Below are 22488 nucleotides of genomic sequence, written 5' to 3'. Positions count from 1 at the left end.
CTGCTGGAGATGCTCTCTCTTCCTCTGCCCCTTCCACCCTAAAATAAATAAATAAATAAACAAACAGATAAATAAATAAATAAATAAATTCTTTAAAAAATGGCTATTATATGAGAAAAAATTTTTAGAGGATAAAATAGAAAAGGGAACACATATCATGAAATAGTGGATTTCTGCTAGAGTCAGAGAAGGCTGTGGAAAGGAATGAATGTTGGAGCAGGGCCTTGACAACTTGGTAGGACAAAGATGATATGGGAAAGGACGAAGTGGATGCAAGACATATCATAAAGGACAAGTGGGATAGGGCTTGATGAGTGATTTGCAAAGGCCAATGTGCTGAGAAATGGAACTTGAGTAATTGAAATAGCTGTGGGACAATTAATAGGAAAATGAGGGCATCAGAAAGTGAGGTATAGGGAGAGGCTGATGAATTTGGGTTAATAAATGATACTATTTTAACAAGCATCACTTTACTCAATTACGTCCATACTGTTTTAAATCCCAGGACACTCTCAAATTAGGTAAAAAATAGCACAAATTAGGGTTGCAGTTCCTTGAAAGGTTGTAAAGGGGCTCTCAGCTGTAGGTAAGGTGAAGAGAGAAAAATATTTGAAATTCTCCTTAGCCTTACACAGTATGGATCTTAATGAAAGCAGGGCTAGGCTTTCTCCACACAACGGGAAAGTATATTACACAGAGGATTGCCAGATTTTACTTTGTGTTTATTGCTAATTAGAGTTGATTTGTTTTCTCAGGGAAATAATTTTCAGCTTTGGGATTTTCATCCCCTCTCTTTACTTTGATGGTCTGAATGCACTGATCTTCCCCGGGTAGCATGTATTTCTGCCTTGGGTTTCCTAGGCAACACCCAGCAGAACCTCTCCTTTCTGGTGGTATTTTGAAGACTTTCTCTTGATAATCTGTGCTCCTTGGAATTGCTACAGCTTGCCGTTGTCAGTTGCTGTTTCTGGAGGGGCTCCTTCTCCTCCCTTTCCTCTGGCCATGTTATTTTTTTAACATAGATGTCCATGCCCTGTCAGTGCCCCTGAAGGCTCTGAGAGGTTTCTGTATTTTAAAAAATTAAAGGGGAAGAAATAGGAAAGATATTGACATACGAGAAGGTGAATCAAGTTACATGGATATTTACATGTCCCTATGTCTAAATTTTATTGGAGACTCGATTTTGAGTTCGGTGTGAAACTGTGTTTGTGCAAACAACGCAGAATTTTGTTTTAGGTTAGTAGGATTGGCGTGACAGGCGTTACTGGTGTTACTGCTCTGGTGAGCCAGAAGTCTCTGGTGAACTAGATTTTGTGCTTCTTGATTCCAGTCAAATTTGAACCACCTTGACAGAAAGAATTATCCTTGGTTATTTGAGTCTAATATCAGAAACATCTTGGTTGCATCTCTTACTGAATAAATATTGAATCCTGTGGGGACAAAAATTTGAGATAATGGTAGACAGCTTTGCCTTTCTCTTCCCAGCCTTCTTTTTGGGGGTGAGGTTGGGGAAGATAGTAAGTATCAAATTGGGCTGATATATAATTGGGGGGTAAGCATGTACATAGCGTTCTGTTTGTCAAAAAGGAATCAAGATTTTGAGCAGGTGGCTTTGGGAGCCCTGTGTGTTGTGAAATGACATGGAGATGCCAGGAGGGAGAGGGAATTGGAGGAAAGATGTCAGGGTCAACTGAAGTCATGCTGAATTTGAGATTGGTTGAAGTTTTTATATAATTAAACTCAAAGGTAAATTCTAGGAATTTTCACATTGGGAAGTTTGTTTGATTTCTAGTAGAATCTCAAAACCTTTCATACAGAGGGCTCTAAATAAATATAGACAAGTGTGTGTGAAAGAATAGACGGGAAAGTCCTAGGCATAATGCCAACTTCTGAGGAGATAAATAGGACAGTTATGACCTTCTCCCACCTTGGGAACTTTGCCCTTGCAGTCCCCTTGTCTGGAATATTCTCCCACCAGATAGCCACACAGCCTGCTCCTTCAGCACCTTTGGGTCTCTGTTCAAATGTCACATAATCAGTGAGGCTACCTTGAGCTTTCTTTAACTTGCTATGTTTTTCTCCATTGTATTTCACAGTAATTTAATAATAAATATAGCTATTTATACATATATACTATATACGTGTAAACATATAAACATAGCGATTTTATAGTAATCTATTGTAGCTGGAATTTGGGGGATCTAGAAATTAAGTAGCTGGAGATACATTTTGAATGGCAGGTTGGGGACAAAGAATGGAAACTCTTGAATGTCAGGATTATATTGATACGCTTTTCCTTGGTCAGATGTATGATGTATATTATGGTGTATCTGGGCATTTCACTAAGGGCAGTGGGGATCACCATTCTGCATTTCACAGTTACAGATTTTTTCATGCATTCACTAAATATTTATTGAGCACCTACTATGTATGTTGTAGGCAGTTGTAGGTATTAGGACGACACCAGTGACAAAGTATGCAAAAATCACTTCCCTCCTAAAACTGGGCTTCTAGGGAAATATAATCATTTTCATTGATCAGAAAGGTAATGCTTTGGGGAAGTCATTTTAAAAACCAGGTGTAATACAGCTGGGATGATGGCCTTGACAAAGAAAAAGAAGGGAATGTTAGAAACATTGTGGGGAGAGAACATTCAGAGCTTAACCAAAAAGGGTTTTGATAGTTTGTCTGGAGATCAAGTGAAAGGAGGAGTCAGTGATTCCTCCAAGATTTGAGCCTTGGTAACTGGAAAAATGGTGGACCTTTTAAGGGATGTCAGAAAGGGGGACTGTTTTGGTGGGAAATCGTAGTGTATACTTTGATATGTTTTGAATATGACATCCAGGGCGCTGTTGTGGAAAATCGTGGTGTATACTTTGATATGTCTTGAATTCGATAGCCTCCTTTCCTCCAAGTGGAAATGCCCAGGAAGGGACTGGAAATGCAGATCTGTAACTCAGAAGAGAGGTCACTAACCAGGATTTATTGCAGCAGCTGATATTATTTACTTATGCATCTATTTGAATCTGGCTCTAGGTGAATGAGTTAATATAAGAACACACTCTATCTTTTCTTCATGCAATGTCATGGGAAAACAGTTGCAGTTTTAATTTGGAATCCTATCACTACTGCTGCTTGGTATCACAGGAGTATGTAATGTTCCCTAGTAAGCCTAATCATACAGTACTTTACCAAGGGGAAATTATATTCTTCATCCTAGGTAATGGCTATTTTATGCCCTTAGTTTACATATTACGACTGTAGCTATCGCTATGATAGCATATGTTTTCTTCATCCACATCGATAATTAATCCATTCTTGAAACTTACTAAGCTACTCACCTCAGTAATGAACTACTAATAAAATCCACAGCTTATTAATGAGAAATACTAATGTGAGCATAAGAGATTTAGGACGAGATTTATAGTCCTCAAATTGCTGCGCTGATGATATATTTTCTGCTCACTGGTAACTGGTTTACGTTTTTCATGTCTTTATTTTTCAGGGTATTAAAAATGATGATATAGAAAATTCCCCTTAGATTAGTTTTGTGAAAAGCTCTCTGTCAGAGGAAAAAGCTCCATCCACTTTTGTCTATTCTTGGACAGAACTTTATTTTCAGGAAATATTCCGTTTTGTCTACCAGGAGCCCAAATTTGAATTGTAATAAAATTTTTCTTTTACTTATTAAGTTATTCTGCTATGTCTCCATTGAAGAGATTTGATGTAAGAAGCCAGTGGAGTGTTTTTGTTTAGCATTCTCTGTGTCTTTTAGACGAGTGCCTTGGTTTCAGGCAAGTAATAGGAAACAGAGCTAAGAAATGATCAGACTCTTTCCTTTCACATTACAGAAAGCCCCAGAGGGCGGTTCCAGGGTTTGGTTAATTCAGCTGCTAAGCCATATTTCTAAGGGCCAGTTGCTTAGTTTTTCTGCTAAGTCATTTTAGGAGTTCGGCTTTTTGCCTTTGTTCACACGTGGTGGCAAGATGACTGTATCACCTCTAAGTGTCCCATCCTCACAAATTAATGATTGAAAGTTGTATTTTCTTGCATTAAAAAATCGTTTTACAAGCAATGTCACAGTCTCTTGCTATTACACATTAAAAAAAACAAAAAAATCGTTTTACGGAGATAGAATTTACATACCATAAAATTCGCCGATTTAAAGTGTACAGGTCAGTGGCTTGAGTATATTTACAGTGTCGCACAGCCATTAGCACGGTCTAGTTTTAGAACACTTCCATCACTCCGAAAGAAAAAGTTACTCCCCATCCCCTACTCCCCACCCCTTGTCCTCTGCAACCACTAATCTGCTTTCTGTCTCTGTAGACATTTCATATAAATGGAACCACTCAAGGTTTTCAACATTCATTTATCCACGTTAGCCTGTATCAGTCCTTTACGACTTTTATTGCCGGAAAGCGTTCCATTGTATGGATATACCACATGCTGTTTATCTGCCGTTGATGGATACTTAGTTTGTTTCCACGTTTTGGCTGTTGTGAGTAATGTAGCTATGAACATTTGTGTACAAGGTTTTGTGCCGACACACGTTTTCATTTCTCTTGGGCATACACCTAGGTGTGGGACTGCTGGGTCGTATAGTAGCTCTGGGTTTAACATTTTCAGAATTGCTTATTTGTTTTCCAAAGGGGCTGCACCATTTTACTGGTCCCAAGAGCACTGTATGAGGGTGTCAATTTTTCCGCTTGTTACTGGACAACACCTGTTATTGTCTGTCTTTTTGTATAGCCATTCTAGTGGGTTCGAAGTGGTATTTCTTGGTGGTTTCAATTTGCATTTCCCTGATGATTAGTGGTGTTGAGCATCTTTTCATGTGGCTGTTGGCCATCCATATATGTATTATACTTTCATTTCGTTGAAGGTGTTGCTTGATGTCCAAAACTTTTTGATTTGGATGAAATCTAATTTACCATATTTTTTCTCTTACTGGTTGTGCTTTTGGCGCCATCTCTATTTTTTAGAGTAAAAACATTTTCATAGGTAAATAATATATGCACAGAAAGGTTGCCCAAACCACAGATAGAGAATGCATTGCATTTTCAGAAAGTCAACATACCTATGAAAAACCAGCACTCAGATTAATAAACAGAAATAACCAGTAGCCCAGAAGCTCCCTTCAAGGTTCCTCCAAGGTTAGCTGTGATCTTGACTTCCAGCATCATAGGTAAGTTTTGCCTGTCTTGGATTTTATAGAAATTGCGTCATGTAGCAGTTGTTATTTTGTGTCATAGATTTTTAAAATCTGCCTTGTGTTTATAGAGTCTTCTACACTGTGGTGTGTACTTTCTGTTTGCTTACTTTACTTTCATGTGTAGTATTTCATTATATGGATTTTCCACAGTATATGTTTCTACTGTTGTTGGACATTTGGATTACATTCAGAATCTGGTCTGTTAGGAGCTTCTGTGAATATTCTAGCCTTTCGGTGCGCATACACTTAGAAGGGTAGCCTGGGTTGTAGGAAAGCCATAGTGCAGCTGTAGTGGATGCTGCCGAGGAATTAACCAAAGTGTTTGCCGTAATCCATGTTATTACCAGTCTTCTGAAGCCCACACATCTTCCTCACCCCTACCATCCCGCAGAATTCCCCTCACGTATCATTGTCCAGAATTTCTGTACATGTAGATTCCTGAAACAGTCATTTCAAGGTCAATGGCAAGGTTGAAATTCTTAGCTTAAATCAGGTTCACCCTGTGGGGCTGCGGAGGGGTCTAGCCTTCCCACGAGCACTTGGCCTCCTGATACATAAAGGCAATTGAGGTTCTGTCTGCATGGAGGGAAGGGGAGGGGCAGGATGGCAAGTGGAAGTCAGCTGTGTCTGCTGAGAGTGGGAGCATCCATTCAGACCAATTAGATGCGTACCGGAAAAGTGGCTTTTTGCTCCACAAGATATCTCTTCTGAAATTATTTTCAAAATATAACAGGCCTTTGGTTTTCAGGGTAGCTAAATGTAGTTAAGTGCTAAATAAATATTTTCTATAGTGATTGTGCTTTTCCCATTTTAATTTGTATTTTTCTAACATTACATTTTCATCAGGCCTGCTATAATAAATTGAACGTTGACCTTCGTACAGGGTAGCGAGTCCTCACTCTTATCTTCATCACAGTGCCTTATTGAAGACTGCTGGGAGCGCTCGTGATGAGGTAGTTACCATTTTCCCACAGAAACAGGGTTTCCATTAAATGTTCATTCCTGTTTAAGGTTTAACCACAAATTAATTAAAAATCTCACATATGGCGTTCTATAAAAGCAAAGGTAATAAAGTGACTGTATGCCTGTAGAATAATTCTAGATAGCAAAATTATCTTCTGAGTTATGTTACTGTCGAGCAAGGAAGGGTCCTTGCTTTTCTTAGGGGCCCATCTCTAGGACTGCATGAACACACAAAAATACAGTTTACTCACTGATGTATTTCAGTGGTCTAAAACAAATATGCTACCTACACTAAAGACTTCTGGAAAAAAAATAATTTCTCTTCAATTAGAATTTCAAAAATTCAATTAGAATTTTTGAGAGTGGTTTTGCATGGCCAAGATGATAGAGGCATCGAGTAGTCCAGCGAAAGTACTTGTTTGAAACTGTGACTGGACCAGGGGAATAAGTGTCATAAAACAGAGACTCTAGTCAGTCCTGGAGAGACAAGCCCCATCGGTAGGCAAACTCAGGACTAGGTAAGGGTCTCCTCTTCTAACCGGTGTTCCCATATCTGCCCTCTTAACATTGAAAGCACTGTGGTCACTGGTGATGATTCATTTTGGACTAGGTACCACGTGTAATCACCTTGTTTCAGAAATGTTTTTCCCCTAAGTCAGTGTGCGCGGTGCAAAGTTGAAATGCGCTGCCGCATTAGCACAGGTTAAATTTCCTATCTGAATTGTTGTGCTCTTTCTGGTTCACACCCATTCATGCCTTTCCTGTTCCTAGTTTGACCTTTTTTTTTTTTTTTTTTTTTTTTTTTTTTTACCCAAGCTGTTTTGGTACAAGTTGCATCTCAGTCAAGCAAAGTGCTACTTTACCCTGTCATGGCATTGAAAAGAAACCTGGACTCCTTGTTTTAGGTCAGTTGTAGGTTAAAACCGGGTTTTCTAGAAGGCCTTTTGCAATAATTCGATTCGCGTATGGTTCTCTGTAGCATTGCTCCTGTGTTGGCCGGAGAGCCTCACACAGATTCCAGGGAAACACGGTCCCCTTCAGTTAGCACTGGAAGTGATGTGCTTTGGAGTGAGTTTGCTGGAAGAATGGTTCTTTGTGCAATGCTCTTGAGCAACAAGGGAGTCGGATTAGTTTGTTATGATTTTAAAGCAAATTACAAAACTTATGTAAATAAGGAAGTTCTTGTGGGAAAAGCATAGGTGTAGATTTTTGCTGGGGTTTTTGTCTTGAGGACTAGGGCCGTTCTCCGTTTTCATCTAGTTGTAGAGCCCGGGGGAAATTCCTCTCTTGGTGGGGGAATGTTCTGGTGAAAGTCTGTGACGTGCGTTTCTATGTATACATTTATTTCGTTACCTTGTCAGAGTTCACTCTTCTCAGAATATTTCGAGGATACATTATGTTTTTTTGTTGTTGGAAAGTTTTATGTCCCTTGCATTAGCTCCCATCCATGGAATTAATGCAAGACTCACTTTACTGCAATCCTCAGGGCGTTGGGGAGCCAGCATTAATGCTTCTGAAGACCATCCATGTGCCAGGCATACGCCATATCTGACTGAATCGTTAAAATAGCCCTTAGAGCTAGATGTTATGTGTATTTTTTAGCTGAATAATCCGGTCAAGAGGCGTTAAATAAGTTGCCCCAGGTACGTCAGTAATGGCTGAGACTGAGACCAAGTACCATTCTTTCCCCTCTACAATATACGCCTTCTCATATTTCTACTAAAATGGTCCTGATTTTTGCTCTAGATAATTGCAATTCAAAAAGTAAAAGTAAAAGCCTCTGAGTACACTGTGTTAACAGACAAGTACCTTTTCAGGTGCAGTGAGGATTAAAATGGATTTTCTTTAACGTTTTCAGATAAATGCATTTTATTGTGAATTGTAATATTTTGAGTATTGTAATTGGATTTAAAATATATTTCCTGAAAATTAGGTTAAGAGGCAATGTATTAGGTATATAAAGATGGAATATGAAAATTGACAGAGGTATTTTACAGAGAAATGAAATAGTGTTGAATTTGAAGCCCAATTAAAATCGCTTTATGTGCATTCTTATTGCTAAGAGCTTATTACTGTAATTGTTATCACCAGCATACATGAAACAGTTAATATGTATTAAAGCCGGCATACTTTCGAAGATTACAGAAAGACATCTTGTAGCGCACTGTGTATTAAACAGTGTGGGCTGTCCCCCGGGGGGCAGTAAGAAGCCTCAGATGAGCTTTCCTAAGGAGGGTGACATGATCAGATTTGCGCCATATAACTCTGCAAGGTGGGGAACGAATTTGAAATGCCAACTGTGGAGGCATGGAGATGAGTTAAGAGACCTGGGCCGTAATTCTAGCAATAGATTACGGATATCTTAAACTAAGGAATTGCTCATGGGAATAAGTCAAGTGGATGGATTTGGGAGATTTTAAGGAGGTAGAGAATGGCAGGACATAGCTCTTGGTTGTTTGTAAGGGAAGAAGATGATGAAAGAGATTTCTGGCTTGGGTCTGTTAACAGAGCTAGGAGCAAAGGGGGACATGGCTCTGTGGACTGGTGGAGGGACTTCAGTGATGAAATGCCAATGTGAAAATATTTCAGTGGGCAGTTCGGTAAAGGGATCTAGACTCAGGACAAATTTTGGTGAAAGATGTTGATTTTGGGCATCTAGATGGCCAGCGAAGACCTGGGAGTTTATGGGATCCCCCAACCACAATATGCTCGATGGGACGAGAAGAGGCAAGAGGATGTTTTTCCTGGCTCTCCCCCTCCGTGTTCATCACGCGCTTTCCCTCATTGATCAGCCTGCTTGCTGGTGGCATTTGGATTTGTGACTCTGATAGAAGTGATACGCTGTATGGAAAAACTTGCTATAATGGAAAAACTTAGTAGTTATATTTAACCTTGAGGACAATAAGTAGGTGAGTTCAGCAGCATAATGAGAAAATAACCAAAAGGAAGGTAGATGAGCATACCTTTGTTTTCCAAGACTTTCAATACAGTTTTCATACAGTACCTTTCTGTTGGCACCTCTTGCTTCTCCCCACTCTCATGGGCTCTAGCCAGCACTTTGTTGATATTTCCCCAGAGCTTTCCATGTCGTATCTCTTGCCCTTGTAAGGGCCTTGAATGTTAGCTAGTATGATCTCTCTTTTACAGCAGAGACTCGTAGAGCTCTGGTAGTTCGCCCAGGAGCTCAGAGTGAGTAAGTGTTCATTCACAGCAGGTGTGTGCCTTGGCACCCTGTGCTTTTGACATCTGGCACAGCCTGACTGGATTACTAGCTGTTTCTGGGTTTGTACACCCTTCATTCTTTCTCCCTGGTTTGTTTTTGTCTTGAGAGAGAACGTTGTATATCATTCCTCCACGTGCTGTGTGAACAGTTAAGCTGCGAAAGCTGCCCTGATTCTTCCGCCCTCCCTCTTTGGAGTAGAGAGCTGCCACGGCAGGGTGTGTGTGTGTGTGTGTGTGTGTGTGTGTGTGTGTGGTGTGGAGCGCAAGCGCCTGGGCCACCTCCGGGCTCTTTCACTTGTTAGCTCTGTGACCCTGGGCGGGCTACTTTGCCTTCTGTGCTTCCATTCCCTTCCTGTCAAGATGGGGTGTTGGTGGCAGTCCTAGCATCTCGTTAGAAAGACAGTAGTGAGGACTGAAGTGAGGTCATGCTTGTAATGAGCAGCGCCTGGTGGAGAACGTCACACACTAGAGCACATCAAATAAAAGCAGACACCAAGGCATCCTCCATAATTTACATTGCATCTGACCCTTTGCACGCATCTTTTTCTTCCATTGAATTAGAAGTTTTATATTTTTATTTATTCATATCCTGTATTACAAAAAGATTTGAGGTCTTTGTGTTTCCAGTGTTGAAAGCAGTGAACACTAAAGCCCAGGGATTACTGGTGCTCAGTAAATGTTTTGTTGAATGCTGCCATCATTTCAAACTCTTGTCAAATGTGGTTTTTATTTGGGGCAGTGGGGAAAGAATATAGACATTATTTATCGATTCACCGTACAGAGCAAGCAGATGCGGTCTATAAATGACTTCTGTTCTATAACATCGAGACCCTTGGACAGCCCTTAGCCTGCTTTATTTCATAGAATAACAAATGAAATGTAGAGAATTTTGGTTACAGCAAGTGAATTACAGCCCATAACCCACACTTCAGATTTTCTTTTTTTCTTAATAAAAATAAGACCGGGGATTAAAAAAAAGATGGGGGATATTTCTTGGAAAGCAAAGAAACCAATGTTAAAGAATTTGTTTTAATTGCTTTTGATCTTACATTAAATAGAAATTAATTCAAAATGATGTGTTTGTTTCCCTTGATTCATGACTGCTCCAACAAGCCTTTTCCAACCTTTCCTAGTGAATTTCCAGAAGGAAGCTTCCGTTTTTGAGAGACTAGCCCTACCAGTATTAAGATGCCCTCTTCCAAAGAGGACGGCAACATCAAAGCAAACGAAAGGAAATTAGCATTCAAAGAGGAGGTCATTCTGCTTTGGAAAAAAAAAATCCTTTTAGAAATACAGAGAACTCCAGTGCCTTTTGAATTGACAATTCCGAACCCTAAGAACACTATAAATAGCTTTTTATATTAATATATTAATAGATGGAGTTGGTCTGAAATGTTTTAACAGACCCTCCTATTTTTCTTCTACCTATGTAAGAGGATACATAATTAAGTTTAGGCAAACATAACAAGTAAGTGACAGCAGAGATAGAATTTCAAATAATTTATTTTCCATTTCATGCTTTACAGCGCTTTGTCACTATTCTATCTGTCTGCACCTTGGACGTCCTTCTCTGAGTAACAGCTGCATAATATATTGACAGTGACATCTTAAAGTGCAGCAGCCCCTGGAAATAATCCACACTAAATCTCAGTTTATCTGCAGATGAATGGCTGCTTCATATAAGGAGGAGTGGATCTGCAGAGAGCGGCTGCTCTCTCTGCTCTTGTTCAGTTAATTATTGCTCCCACTTTGTTACTCAAAACATTTCACTTCCAGTTTCCCATTCTTTTTAAAATTTGAATACTTAATGTCTTCTTTGTTTCAGCCCTCTCAGTGTAAGAGTAGCTGAGACATGATCTTTTCTTTTCCTTTTTTTCATTTCATTAGCTCTTGCCCAGTGCTCCGAAAATGGGTGTTTGGAGCGCAATGGAGCACGCGTGCGGTGACACCTTGGCTTCCGAAGCTCAGAATCTAGCGGGAGATGGGCTGCAACTCTCCATCCTTGCATTTCCTTGGGACTAAGGGAAGCAGTTAAGCAAAGTCAGGACACAGAACCCAGGATCTTTCCTTGAGGAATCTAGAATAGGTAGTGGCCCAGCTCAGAGGAAAGTTCTCGATGACTTTAGTTTGGCAGGAAAATGGTTTTCAGGGGCAATTGCATCTGAGTTCATAGGTGCACTGAATACTTTTGATTTATCAAAACTTAGAGCAGTTTGTGATTCTCTCAGGTTTTGCTTTTGCCCATTGAAAGAATAGATTAAAAGAATACTAAAGGCAAAGGTGACTTTTACTTAAACTCAAGTGTAGTTCTCCTCATTAAAAAAAAAATCACTTTGCACTCACAGTTACCTCTTGATTTGTTTTCTGATACTCCCTGCCCACCTTCTTGGATGAGTGACCTTGTCCTGCAGGTTTTATCCTAATGTCTTTAATATTCTGCCTCTGCCACTTTTATCCTATTGCCACTGCCTTCTCAATCATCCTTAAAAAGAAATAAATCCCAAATCTCTTCCGTTCCTCATTTTCTTTTGTTTCTTTGTAGCTTTGTAGCAGAGCCTTGACACCGTTGACCACAATTTCTTCTAGAAGGATTTTTCTCTTTTGTCCAAACAAGACTTTGCAATTTTCTGGGTTCCCTCCTGCGTATTTGATATTCCCCCTGTTCTCATCTGAGCATTTCTGAAAGCTCAGTCTTCGCCCTTCTGTCACTCTTTTTTGTGACTGGATCCATGGGTGAATGGACTCTGTAAGGCTATCTCTCTCGATATCTAAGGACATCTGTAGTCCGTACCTTCAGCCTTTCTTCTTAAGGCAGTTCTTCATTCTGTTTCACTTACTCACGGGAGACCAGTTGGACTGTTGTGATGTAACTTTCAACTCTTAGCTACAAGGGAACTCACCTTACTTTTGGGGAGTGATATGGGGCGGAACCTCCAGTTATCCCTTTTCTTTTGTGTCTGTTGGTTCAAGTTGTATCTGTTTCCATCTCCATATTCGGTCTATTTCTCTGTGAAATGTCTGTTGAGGACCAGGAAGATAGGTAGAGTTTGGATAAGTCTCAGGACAGAATGGGGAATGGCGTTCCAAGTGAGTGGGACATAAACAAAATAGGGAGGCTGTTGTGAACGGTCAGGAGTCTCACTTGGTCGAGTATTTTGGAGATAGGATGGGGAGGGATGAGGTGAGAGAAATTTAATCTTGTGTGGGCAGGAAATAAAGCAAATTAGACATTTTTGAACAGAGGAAATGTGGAGAAAGCTGCATGAAATAGACATCAGTTGAGCTTTATAATGCAAACAATTAAAAGCCAGGAAAGGCATGGGTGAGTTGAGATAAAGAGGTTGGGGCGGTTCAAGGTCTCAAGTCCACAGGGTTAGAGCTCCGTGGTGAGACGGTAAGAGGGCACCTTTGAAGGGTCAGTTCTAGTGATACCTGGACATGAAGCCATTGGGAAGAAATTGTCCATCAAGCGTCTGAGAACAGGAGATAGCACAGAACTTGTGCGAATGAGTGCACAGGGCTGGGGAACGAAGTTTGTGAGTCATAAGTGTCTTTTCAGCCTTTACTGCTTTTTCCATTCCTCATGATTCATTCTTTTGTACTTTAATGCTGTCGTGTTATTTATGTTAATAATAAACCTCATTTATCTTGAAGATAGCTTTCTGTTAGGCTGCCATGAAATCTTCAAACTTATATTTCTCGGTGACAAATAAGTAATTATAAGGCTATGGCTTGTCACAGTTTCATAACTTCGGACAAATTTATCGCTGCGAGTTAAGTACATTAAGATTAACGTCTCATGGGTACTAATGGCAGAGTGGCATAATCAATTGCAGGAAATTTGAATTTGTGAGCCCTATAGCAAAGGCTCCCAGATTTTCTCCGAAACTATAAAAGGAAGCTTTACAGTTGTTATCATATGGTCAGGTGTTGTTGTTGGTTTTTTTTTTTTTAATAGGAAGGAATGATGGTCATGATGCTGATAAGAGTAATAATGGATCTTTGCTTTCTTATTTCTCCGTAATATGCACATTGTTAACTCACATAAGGCCACACACCTTGAGGTCTCATGGTTGGGCAGTGGTGGGGGCTGCGGGGAGAACAGTAAGAAGTGAGGAAAGATTTGGCTTTGATAGAGAAAACCACTTTCTTGTACTCAGACATACCCACGTTGGGAGGAAGCCAACACCTTTTGTCTTTTTTTTTTTTTTTTTTTTTGAACTGCAGAACTGAAGATTTTATTATTTTTTTATAATAATATTTTTTATTATATTATGTTATTCACCATACAGTACATCCCTGGTTTTTGATGTAAAGTTCCATGATTCATTAGTTGCGTATAACACCCAGTGCACCATGCAATACATGCCCTCCTTACTACCCATCACACCTTTTGTCTTTTAAGGGCAAGTCTGAAGGGAGCGTGGAGAACTGCCCTGTTGTTTTGGTGGAAGAATTCTCCTCTCTTTTTCAACTACCGTTATTGGTAGCCGTAGCAGGGGTTGGGGTTCAAAGGGCAAGAGACAGGCCCCCTGCCACTTGCCGTGCTGGGTCTTCAGGCTCCGGAGGGCCTTAGTGAGGCGGGGCCCTGCCTGCAGTCACCTTCAGTCCCGCAGACCCTGACACAGCGGGACCGTTGTGAGTCTGGGCGGCAGCTGTAGCGATAATACTGTCTAACCCCCAGCCTCCTTCGCAACAGTCAGGGCCACGTAGACACTTGGCCTTCACTATCAAGTAAGCTGCTCTCCATTCTTGAAATTCTTCACCCTGCTTCTGGGCCTCTGCTGCCTGCATATCATTAATGCTAATGAGCGCGAACCGTGAGAGAAATCTAGGAATAAAGAGCACTCGGCGGGCAGGGAGAGGTGTGAAGCAGCCAAGCTGGGAAGACGCAGCTCTCCTTATGTTACAGATCCCGATGCTCAGACAAGTTAGAGACTTGTGAAGTTCACAGAGCTAAAGAGCTGTGAACTGAACCAAGACTCTAGGACTTGATCGCTGGCTCAGAGACCTTTCATGAGCGTGTGGCCTCTCCCCGCCTCTGCGCTCTGTCGTGGACCGCGGACCAGACACACCCCGGAGCCTGCGGTCTACTGTTAGGCTTTGAAGTGAGCTTCCAAGTTCCCTCGACTGATAATGACAGTCTGCTTGGACCTTTACAGAAGCCTCCCTTTGACCAGATGGGCTGCCTCATCATTTTCTAAACCATGTTCGTAGTGTCACACGCCTTTCCCTTCAAACTCCTCGGTCCCTCAGCAGATCTTGGAGCAGGATCCTCACTATTGTGCACATTCATTAATAATTTATATTCACGCAGTCCTATGGATTTGATCCAGATCTGTCTTTTTCTGTATATATAATTATTTTGTGAGGCATAGGGAAACAAATTTAAAAAAGGACAGAAATACATGAGCACAAGTTCTGGTATGTATTTTCTGATCATGTGTGGATTGTTTCGTCCCTCCATTCCCCTTCCCTACAGGAACCCCACTTAGGCTTAGGAGAGTAAATTCCAGATACTGTCACTTTAATCATTAGAGTCCTTTGTCTTTATTCTTGTGGCTACTAGCCTTGTTCATATTTAAACCTCCATTTGTCTCCACACTTCCAGTTTGTTCATTTGTCTGCACAACCTGTGTATTGGTCAGGGTTCTCCAGAGAAACAAAATATATATTGAGAATGCATATCTGAGACAGAGAGAGAGAAACTAAGATTTGTTTGGAGGAACTGGCTCAGTCCCAAATCTGCAGAGCAGGACAAATATTGGAAATTCAGGTAGAATTTGTATGTTATAATCTGGAAGCAGTATTTCTTCTTCTTTGGAGGACGTCAGTCTTTGCTCGTAGGCCTTCAACTAATTGGATGAAGCCCACCCACATTATGGGGATTAATCTACTTTACTAAAAGTCTCCTGACTTAAGTGTTAGCACATCTTTAAAGAGTACCTTGCCAGCAACAACTAGACTGGTGTGTGTGTGTGTGTGTGTGTGTGTGTGTGTGTGTGTGTTTTAAAGATCTTATTTACGTATTTGTCAGAGAGAGAGAGCGCAAGCATACAAGCAAAGGGGCAACAGCAGGCAGACCAGGCAGAAGCAGCAGGCTCCCCCCGCTCAGCAGGAATCCCAGGACACCGGGATCATGACCTGAGCTCAAAGCAGACGCTTAACTGACTGAGCCACCCAGGTGTCCCTAGACTGATGTTTGCCCAAGCAACTGGGCACCATAGCCTAGCCATGTCGACCCACAAAATGAACCATCGTGCACCTCTGGCGTGATTTTTCAGCTGCAGCTTTTGTGGTATCCTCCTAGCTTATCTTCCAGCCTCTTAAGTCCATCTTCCACTTCTTTTCTACCCTCATACTGCCACAGGACTTTAGAAGGGCGGATATTGGCGTGGGCAAATTTGATTCTAAGCAGCATAAGTAATAATAGTCACTGTGCTAAGATATTCTTTAGTGTTCCCCAAAATACAGTTATGATAAAATTTAAAGTTCTGTGCCACCCTCTCACTTCCAGCCTCATCTTTCCTGTCACAGTCAGACGTACACTCTAGCTACCCTCAGAGGTGCTTTTAGTTCTTCATATACACTGGTAATTTCCCATCTCTATGGCTTTGCTTTATGAAATAGAATCGAGAGTAATAGAAGACAAAGTGTAAGATGATAGGAATAAGGAGGGGGCTATAGGAGAACAGAAGTCGATATGAATAATTCGTGCTTTCGAGATCTGAAAAAACTTCCATTAATGTCGGGAGAGAGGAAAGGGTGAGGTACATGATGTGATGGGCTGCATTGTGCCCCCCTCCCCATTCATATGCTGAGATCTTAGCTTCTGCTAACTCAGGATGTGACCATATTTGGGGACAGGATCGTTATAGAGGTAATTACGCTAAAATGAGATGGTTCGGGTGGGCCCTTATCCAGTATGACTGATGTCTTTATGTAAGAAGAGGAAATTTGGACACAGACGTGCACAGGGGAAAGATGATGTGAGGTCACAGGGAGAAGGTGGGCCTCTACAAGCCGAAGAAAGAGCCCTCAGGGGAAACCAAACCTGCTGACACTTTGGTCTTGGACTTTCAGCCTCCAGAACTTGGAGAAGATACATTTCTGTTGTTTGTACCTCCCAGTCTGTGGTGGTTTGTTATGGTGGCCCTAGCACACTAATGCAGGTGGAGTGAGGAAGGGCGCGGGGAGCACAGTGACGCGGAGACGCAGCAAAAACGTGGAGTGTTATGTTAGTGGGTCATGCATCTAAGACACTACTACCAGGTTATAGCTGATTTCCAGAATGTGTTGGAAATTTGCCTGGACCTTGAATTAACCGTGTTCTAATGGTGTGGAAAGAGGATCTCTAATGATGTTGGTCTTAAAGTGAGAGAGGATTTCCAAGTGAAGAGGATTTCCAGTAAGTGCCAGAACAGAGCTGTGTTTCGCAATCTTCAGTCCCTTGTTGATTGTGCGGGAAGAATCTCTTCTGACACTGACTGGTTAAGACCCAGATGGTAGAATGAACAACAGGTGGGAAGGTTCTCTGGCTGGTTCATTTGTGTTGTGAGGTAGTCACACAGGAGTCTTTGCGATCTTCCAATTACCTTTTTTTAGCTTGGGTTGGCTGAGGTGCCAGCATCCCCCCCCCCCCTTTTTTAATAGACCTTTTTTTTTTTTTCTAGAGCACTTTTAGATTTATAGGAAGACTGTGGAGACAGTCGAGGAAGTGCCCATATAACCCATACCCAGTTCCCATTATTAACATCTTACTGTAGCATGTTATATTTGTTAGACTTCGTGGGCCAAAAACTATACATGAAGTTTGAATTTTATTCAGTTTCCTTAGGTTTTTTTTTTTTTTTAAAGATTTTATTTATTTATTTGACAGAGAGAGAGACAGCCAGTGAGAGAGGGAACACAAGCAGGGGGAGTGGGAGAGGAAGAAGCAGGCTCCCAGCGGAGGAGCCCGATGCGGGGCTCGATCCCAGGACCGCAGGATCACACCCTGAGCTGAAGGCAGACACTTACCGACTGAGCCACCCAGGTGCCCCAATTTCCTTAGTTTTAAACTAACTTCTTTTCTGTGTTCCAGGAGCTCATCTGTGGTACTGTGTTACATTTTATTTTCATGTTTCCTCAGGCCCCTTTCATCACTGACATTTTCTCAGGCTTTCTTGGTTTCTGTTGACCTTGACGGTTCTGAGGAGTACTGGTCAGGTATTTTGTAGACTGTCCCACGACTGAGATCCGTGTGATGTTTTCTTCATTTAGATTAGACTGGGCTTATAGGTTACTGGGGGGAAGACCACAGGGGTAACACGTCGTTTTCAGCACGTCCTGTCAAGGGTGCACGCTGTCAATGTGACTGATGACTGTGGCTGCTGACCTTGCTCCCCTGGCCCAGGTAGCGTTTGTCCGGTTTCTTCACCGTAAACTTACTCTCTGAAACAAAGTCACCGTGTGCAGCATCTGCTTTACGGCGTGGGGACCCTCAAAGTTTTAAACACAAAAAGACCGTGGAGCAGGTGGTGAAGATCACGTGTGAGTAAATGATGTTGCTGAATTATAAGGAGTGGCAAGATGAAACATAAGAAGAAACCCAGCTTTTTTTTTTTTTTGTCTTGTATCGTTTCAGAAAAAATACCCCGTAATGTTGCTATGAGAAGTAAGAAAAACGTTGATTTGAACTCTGTGATTTGGTGAATAAAAATAGATTTCAACCTTGGGCCTTCTTTGTTTATTTAATTAAAGCAGTCGGCTCTTATCTGTACACTGTACACTTATCTGTACCGCTGGGACTCCATGCTATTGTTGCAGCCAGAAGCGGAAAGATTAAAATTGGTCTGTCTTTCATTATTAATTGAAACATTATAGAGCATTGTTTTCTCTAAGGCAGTGCCTTGACAGTTGCATTCGCTGGGCGGTCGTGGTCCATGCTGGTTTTTCACAGCCTGTCCCAGCTTGGCCTTGAATGTGGTCTTTTTCTAGGTGACGGTTTCTTTTATAGGCAGAGGACTTCACTACCTCCCTCTAGCGGTCAGTTTGATAATCTCGCATTCTGGTAGGACAAATTCCGCAGTAGAGAGAGCAAATCGGTGATTATTCTCATGGTAATTGGCCTTCACATTTTCATATGGGTGCTAAAATGACATGGGGATTGAATTTTAGCGCCGTCCTTTTGGATTAGAACTGATTTTTAAACGAGGCAGTGTTTTAACGTGGTAAGAAATTATAACTTGATTAAAAGCTATAGTGATGAAGATAGCATTCTCGGCAGAAGGTTTACCTAGCTACGGTTTTCCTAAGAACCTCCGTGGGCATTTGACTTTAACCAGGGAATTGAATTTGGCATCTTGCGAGTCTTTTATCAGTGCTGTGGGAGCAAGTGCATATTCTAGATAAACTTGAAAGCTACAGAGCTTTCTGAAGCTAGGAGTGAGGATTGTTTGTCATTCCTTCTAGAGCATTGTTTGTCATTCCTTCACAGATAAAATTTTATCTCCGGTGCAGGAAATGGCCTTCCTTTAGAGCTCTGCATCAACATTCATCATATTACCATGACTTTAAGAAGTTGCAGCATTATAGGGTGCTATCTCTGTATATCCTTAGAGAGTTGAAGTAATTATGGGAGCTTGAGGCTGGCTTTGTCTTATTTTGGATGGAAATACAGGGTGACACAGTATGTGATTTTGCCGGTACTGATCCCTGGAACGAGAGCTGGTGTTTGTGCCCAGACCCGAAGTTTTGTGCTCCCGAGAACCAGAGGGGATGGCATTTAAGGAAAGGCAACTAAATCCATGGGCAGGCTGCCAGTCTCCTTAGATACGCTCCTGATGAGGACTAAAACGGAGCTCAAGAGGCAGCGATCCACTGAGTGTTGCCTCTGTTCAGAAGCAGGAAGGGCAGAACGACAGAGGACCTGGATTAAAGCAGTGCTCTGTGTGTGTCTACTTGGGATACTTCTGTGCGTGTGGTACCCTAGAGATGTAGCCGATACAGTTACGGAGAAGTCGATCTGTCTTTGTTGTTCTCACCAGAAATGCATTACTCATGAGACCACCTGTCTGTTGTTTACCCAGCTCCACCTGATCCACTGGAACTCCACCCTGTTTGGCAGTATTGACGAGGCCGTGGGGAAGCCACATGGCATTGCCATCATTGCCTTGTTTGTCCAGGTAAATGATCTCCTGCCGTGACTGTTGTATTGTTCAGAGATGCTTACTTCTAACTCCTTTGCAGACTATTTTGTGTTCTCTCTCAATTTTATGACTTCTGAATCTCCTTGTACAGAGAACACAGGTGATCTGAAGAGAACACTTGATTTTTCTGGCTTGTGAGAGAGCAGCCATATTCATTGGTAGAAAATGGTTCATTTAGTTCGTAGACATCTTCTTCCAACTGGCCTTCAGGGTCTTTGGAGAAATGATGGAGAAAATGTCTCCTGAAGGCAGAGTTCATTTTATTAATCAAAAAGAATTTTAGAAAATGGTTTTGGACCCTCGCTTGCTGTGAAATCGAAGAAAAATCAATAACGTAATCACGTAGTCGGCTCTTTTAGCTCTTTGTTATTAGTAATTTTCACTCCAAGATGATTTGACGTGTCCGATAGGAAACACTGATAAAATAGACTGGCAAAGATCTGGGTGGATATAGTCAGTATAAAGTTTAGATTTGAGCTCTGTGGTGGGCAAAGGATAGTAATTAAATTTTGTGGAACATACAAAAACAGACTACATACTTTAAAAAGTAAAGATCTCATCTGGTTCCCCCCACCATGAATCTTTTTAACTTTGTCTTATCATCTGTTGGATGTCCTAAAAGATTAAGAGGTGGACGAGACCCTGCTTTCTCCTTCCCCATCCTACAGAAGAGAAAGCAAGGCCCACAGCGGTCAGTCACTGGTCGTAGTCACACACAGATTTGGGGTCACTGTCAAGACCAGAAACCATTGCTGTAACTCTGCAGTTCTGCGTGGTTCCGGGCTGCGTCTTGGAGGACGTGGGACTAGAGCAGTAATATTAGCCCAGTGATTGTTAGTAACTTAATTTTCTGAAGAGAGTGGGGCCTTTGCAAAGGGTCCCCTGCTCTTTTTGTGTTGTATATATTTCAGTCCTATTATTCAGCACAACAATTTTCCATTATAAATTTCTTTCTCAGGTATTTGTCTATTGACGTTTAGAAGCAGCCACTGAATATTTTAGCCTTTTAATATTTTAATTTTAAGCCTTTTCATATTTTAAAGTTTTAGCCTCTTAATATTTTAAAATCAGTATCTTAAAAGTATGACACATCATAGAATTTAAAAGCAAATTCTTACAGTTTTAAATGAACCTTCTTACTGTTTACTTCACGGCTTTTTTTTTTTTTTTTTTTTTTTTTTTTTTTTACAGGCAGGGCCCTGTATTCCTTCTATTTTATAACTGCATTGTATAAGTAGAATGAAATCATGGTATCGGGGTATCGGTAAAAATGTTTTGATCATCTCTAGTGTACTAAAGTGGTAACTATTGATGTCTACTTTTGTAACCTGAAGAAGTTAATAAAGCGCCCAACTTTGAGAAGTTGAGGCAATAGCAGTAGAAGGCAATGTCTTTTTTTTTTTTTTTAAGATTTTATTTATTTATTTGACAGAAAGACACAGCAGGAGAGGGAACACAAGCAGGGCTAGTGGGAGAGGAAGAAGCAGGCTCACAGTGGAGGAGCCTGACGTGGGGCTCGAGCCCAGGACCTTGGGATCATGACCTGAGCAGAAGGCAGACGCTTAATGACTGAGCCACCAGGCACCCCTGCAATGTCTTGTTATTAAAAAATAAGAATAAAATAAAATGATACAAATAACTGAGCAGTCCTGTAGAGAAGGGAAGTCAACATGTTTGTTTTACCTCTGGAGTTGGTATTCAATAAATATTTGTGAGTGGAATCAAATATGAGAATATTTCCATTTACTGATCCTTAGCATAGGACAGGTGGTGTGGACTAATGGAGAATTAGACTGAAAGCCAGGACTCTGGGAACCAGCATCAATGTTCCAGGAAGAAGCTCGTTGTCGTAGGCCGGGGAAGATAACGAGTCTGCACACTTGTTCTAACTTTCCCCGAGGAGAGAGTAAAGTTACAGAAACTCTGAGAGCAGAATTTCATGAAGGAAAGAAGGACTGATGAGGAGTGTCCACCGAAGCAGAGAGGAGAGGGACTGCAGTCCATCTGGGGCTCTCACACTTCGGCAGGAGGAGTGGGAAATGGGCGGGGGAGAGGGAGAGGCAGAGGCAGGGAGCGGCTTCCCTTTCAGGAAGCATGGCTCAAGAAAAGAAAGACAGATGGGGTAATAACTCGTGCTGATGTACAGAAATGTTCTCTTTGTTTCATTTCAAGATCTGCGATCTGCCTGTATTTTTATTCTGAGCAAAGAGCGCTAGTGCAGAGGCAGAGTTTAAAAATACTGGGGAAAAAGGGATACTTGATGCATAAGAGTTCTGGAGGAGACGAGAGGATGCAGGATAGAGAGCTTTTGTGGATAGACTAACTTCGGAGACGAGGGGGCTCCCACCCTTTCTCCAAAACAGAGGGTCAGGAAGGAAGAGTGGGTAGAACTGGGATGGATTTAAAGGTGAAGAAAGGCGAGAAGTTAAAGGAGCTTGTGCCTGATGACCATCATTATCTCTGAGACATACAAAGCAGAATGATTTCTAGAGCAAGGGAAGCATGGGTGTGGGATTGGGTTTTGAAATAGCCCAGGAGGGGAATGATAACAGACTCGACAGTCAGGATGGGAGACCCACTTGCCACTGAACATCATAGATGGTACAGGACAAGATCTTGTGGATTGTTCTCTAGCCAAGTAGAAGAGCAGAAAATTCCCACAAATGGTTGCGTCGATGTCTTGCGGAACAGAGGATTTAGGAGGACCCAGGGATGAAAGACGCCTTCCAGGGAGTTGAAGTCTTCTGTACTGATGGCAGGCGGGGATGACAATGAGGGAGTGACCAGTGGGTCATTTTTTAAAAACAGTTTAATTTCCCCAGAAGTAGAGCATGGTAGTGTCTGAGGAGAACGGTCCACTCTGAGGAGGATGGCATTGTGCCTGGGCTCAGAGTAGCC

The 22488-nt window shown here is 41.6% G+C and overlaps 1 protein-coding gene across 2 annotated transcripts in view; it reads left to right on the top strand.

The window, feature by feature from the left end:
- Positions 1-22488, top strand: part of CA8 (carbonic anhydrase 8) — an 81514-nt gene that overhangs the window by 24457 nt on the left and 34569 nt on the right. For both annotated transcript variants that reach the window (XM_008706724.2, XM_008706723.2), the window contains exon 4: positions 19471-19566. In XM_008706724.2, the coding sequence (XP_008704946.1) occupies positions 19471-19566 (96 nt within the window). The remainder of the gene's footprint in view (positions 1-19470; positions 19567-22488) is intronic.

Source organism: Ursus maritimus, unplaced genomic scaffold (assembly GCF_017311325.1).
Source record: "Ursus maritimus isolate PB19 unplaced genomic scaffold, ASM1731132v1 scaffold_9, whole genome shotgun sequence".
Classification (NCBI taxonomy): Eukaryota; Metazoa; Chordata; class Mammalia; order Carnivora; family Ursidae; genus Ursus; species Ursus maritimus.
This window is presented reverse-complemented; position numbering and strand designations above follow the sequence as displayed.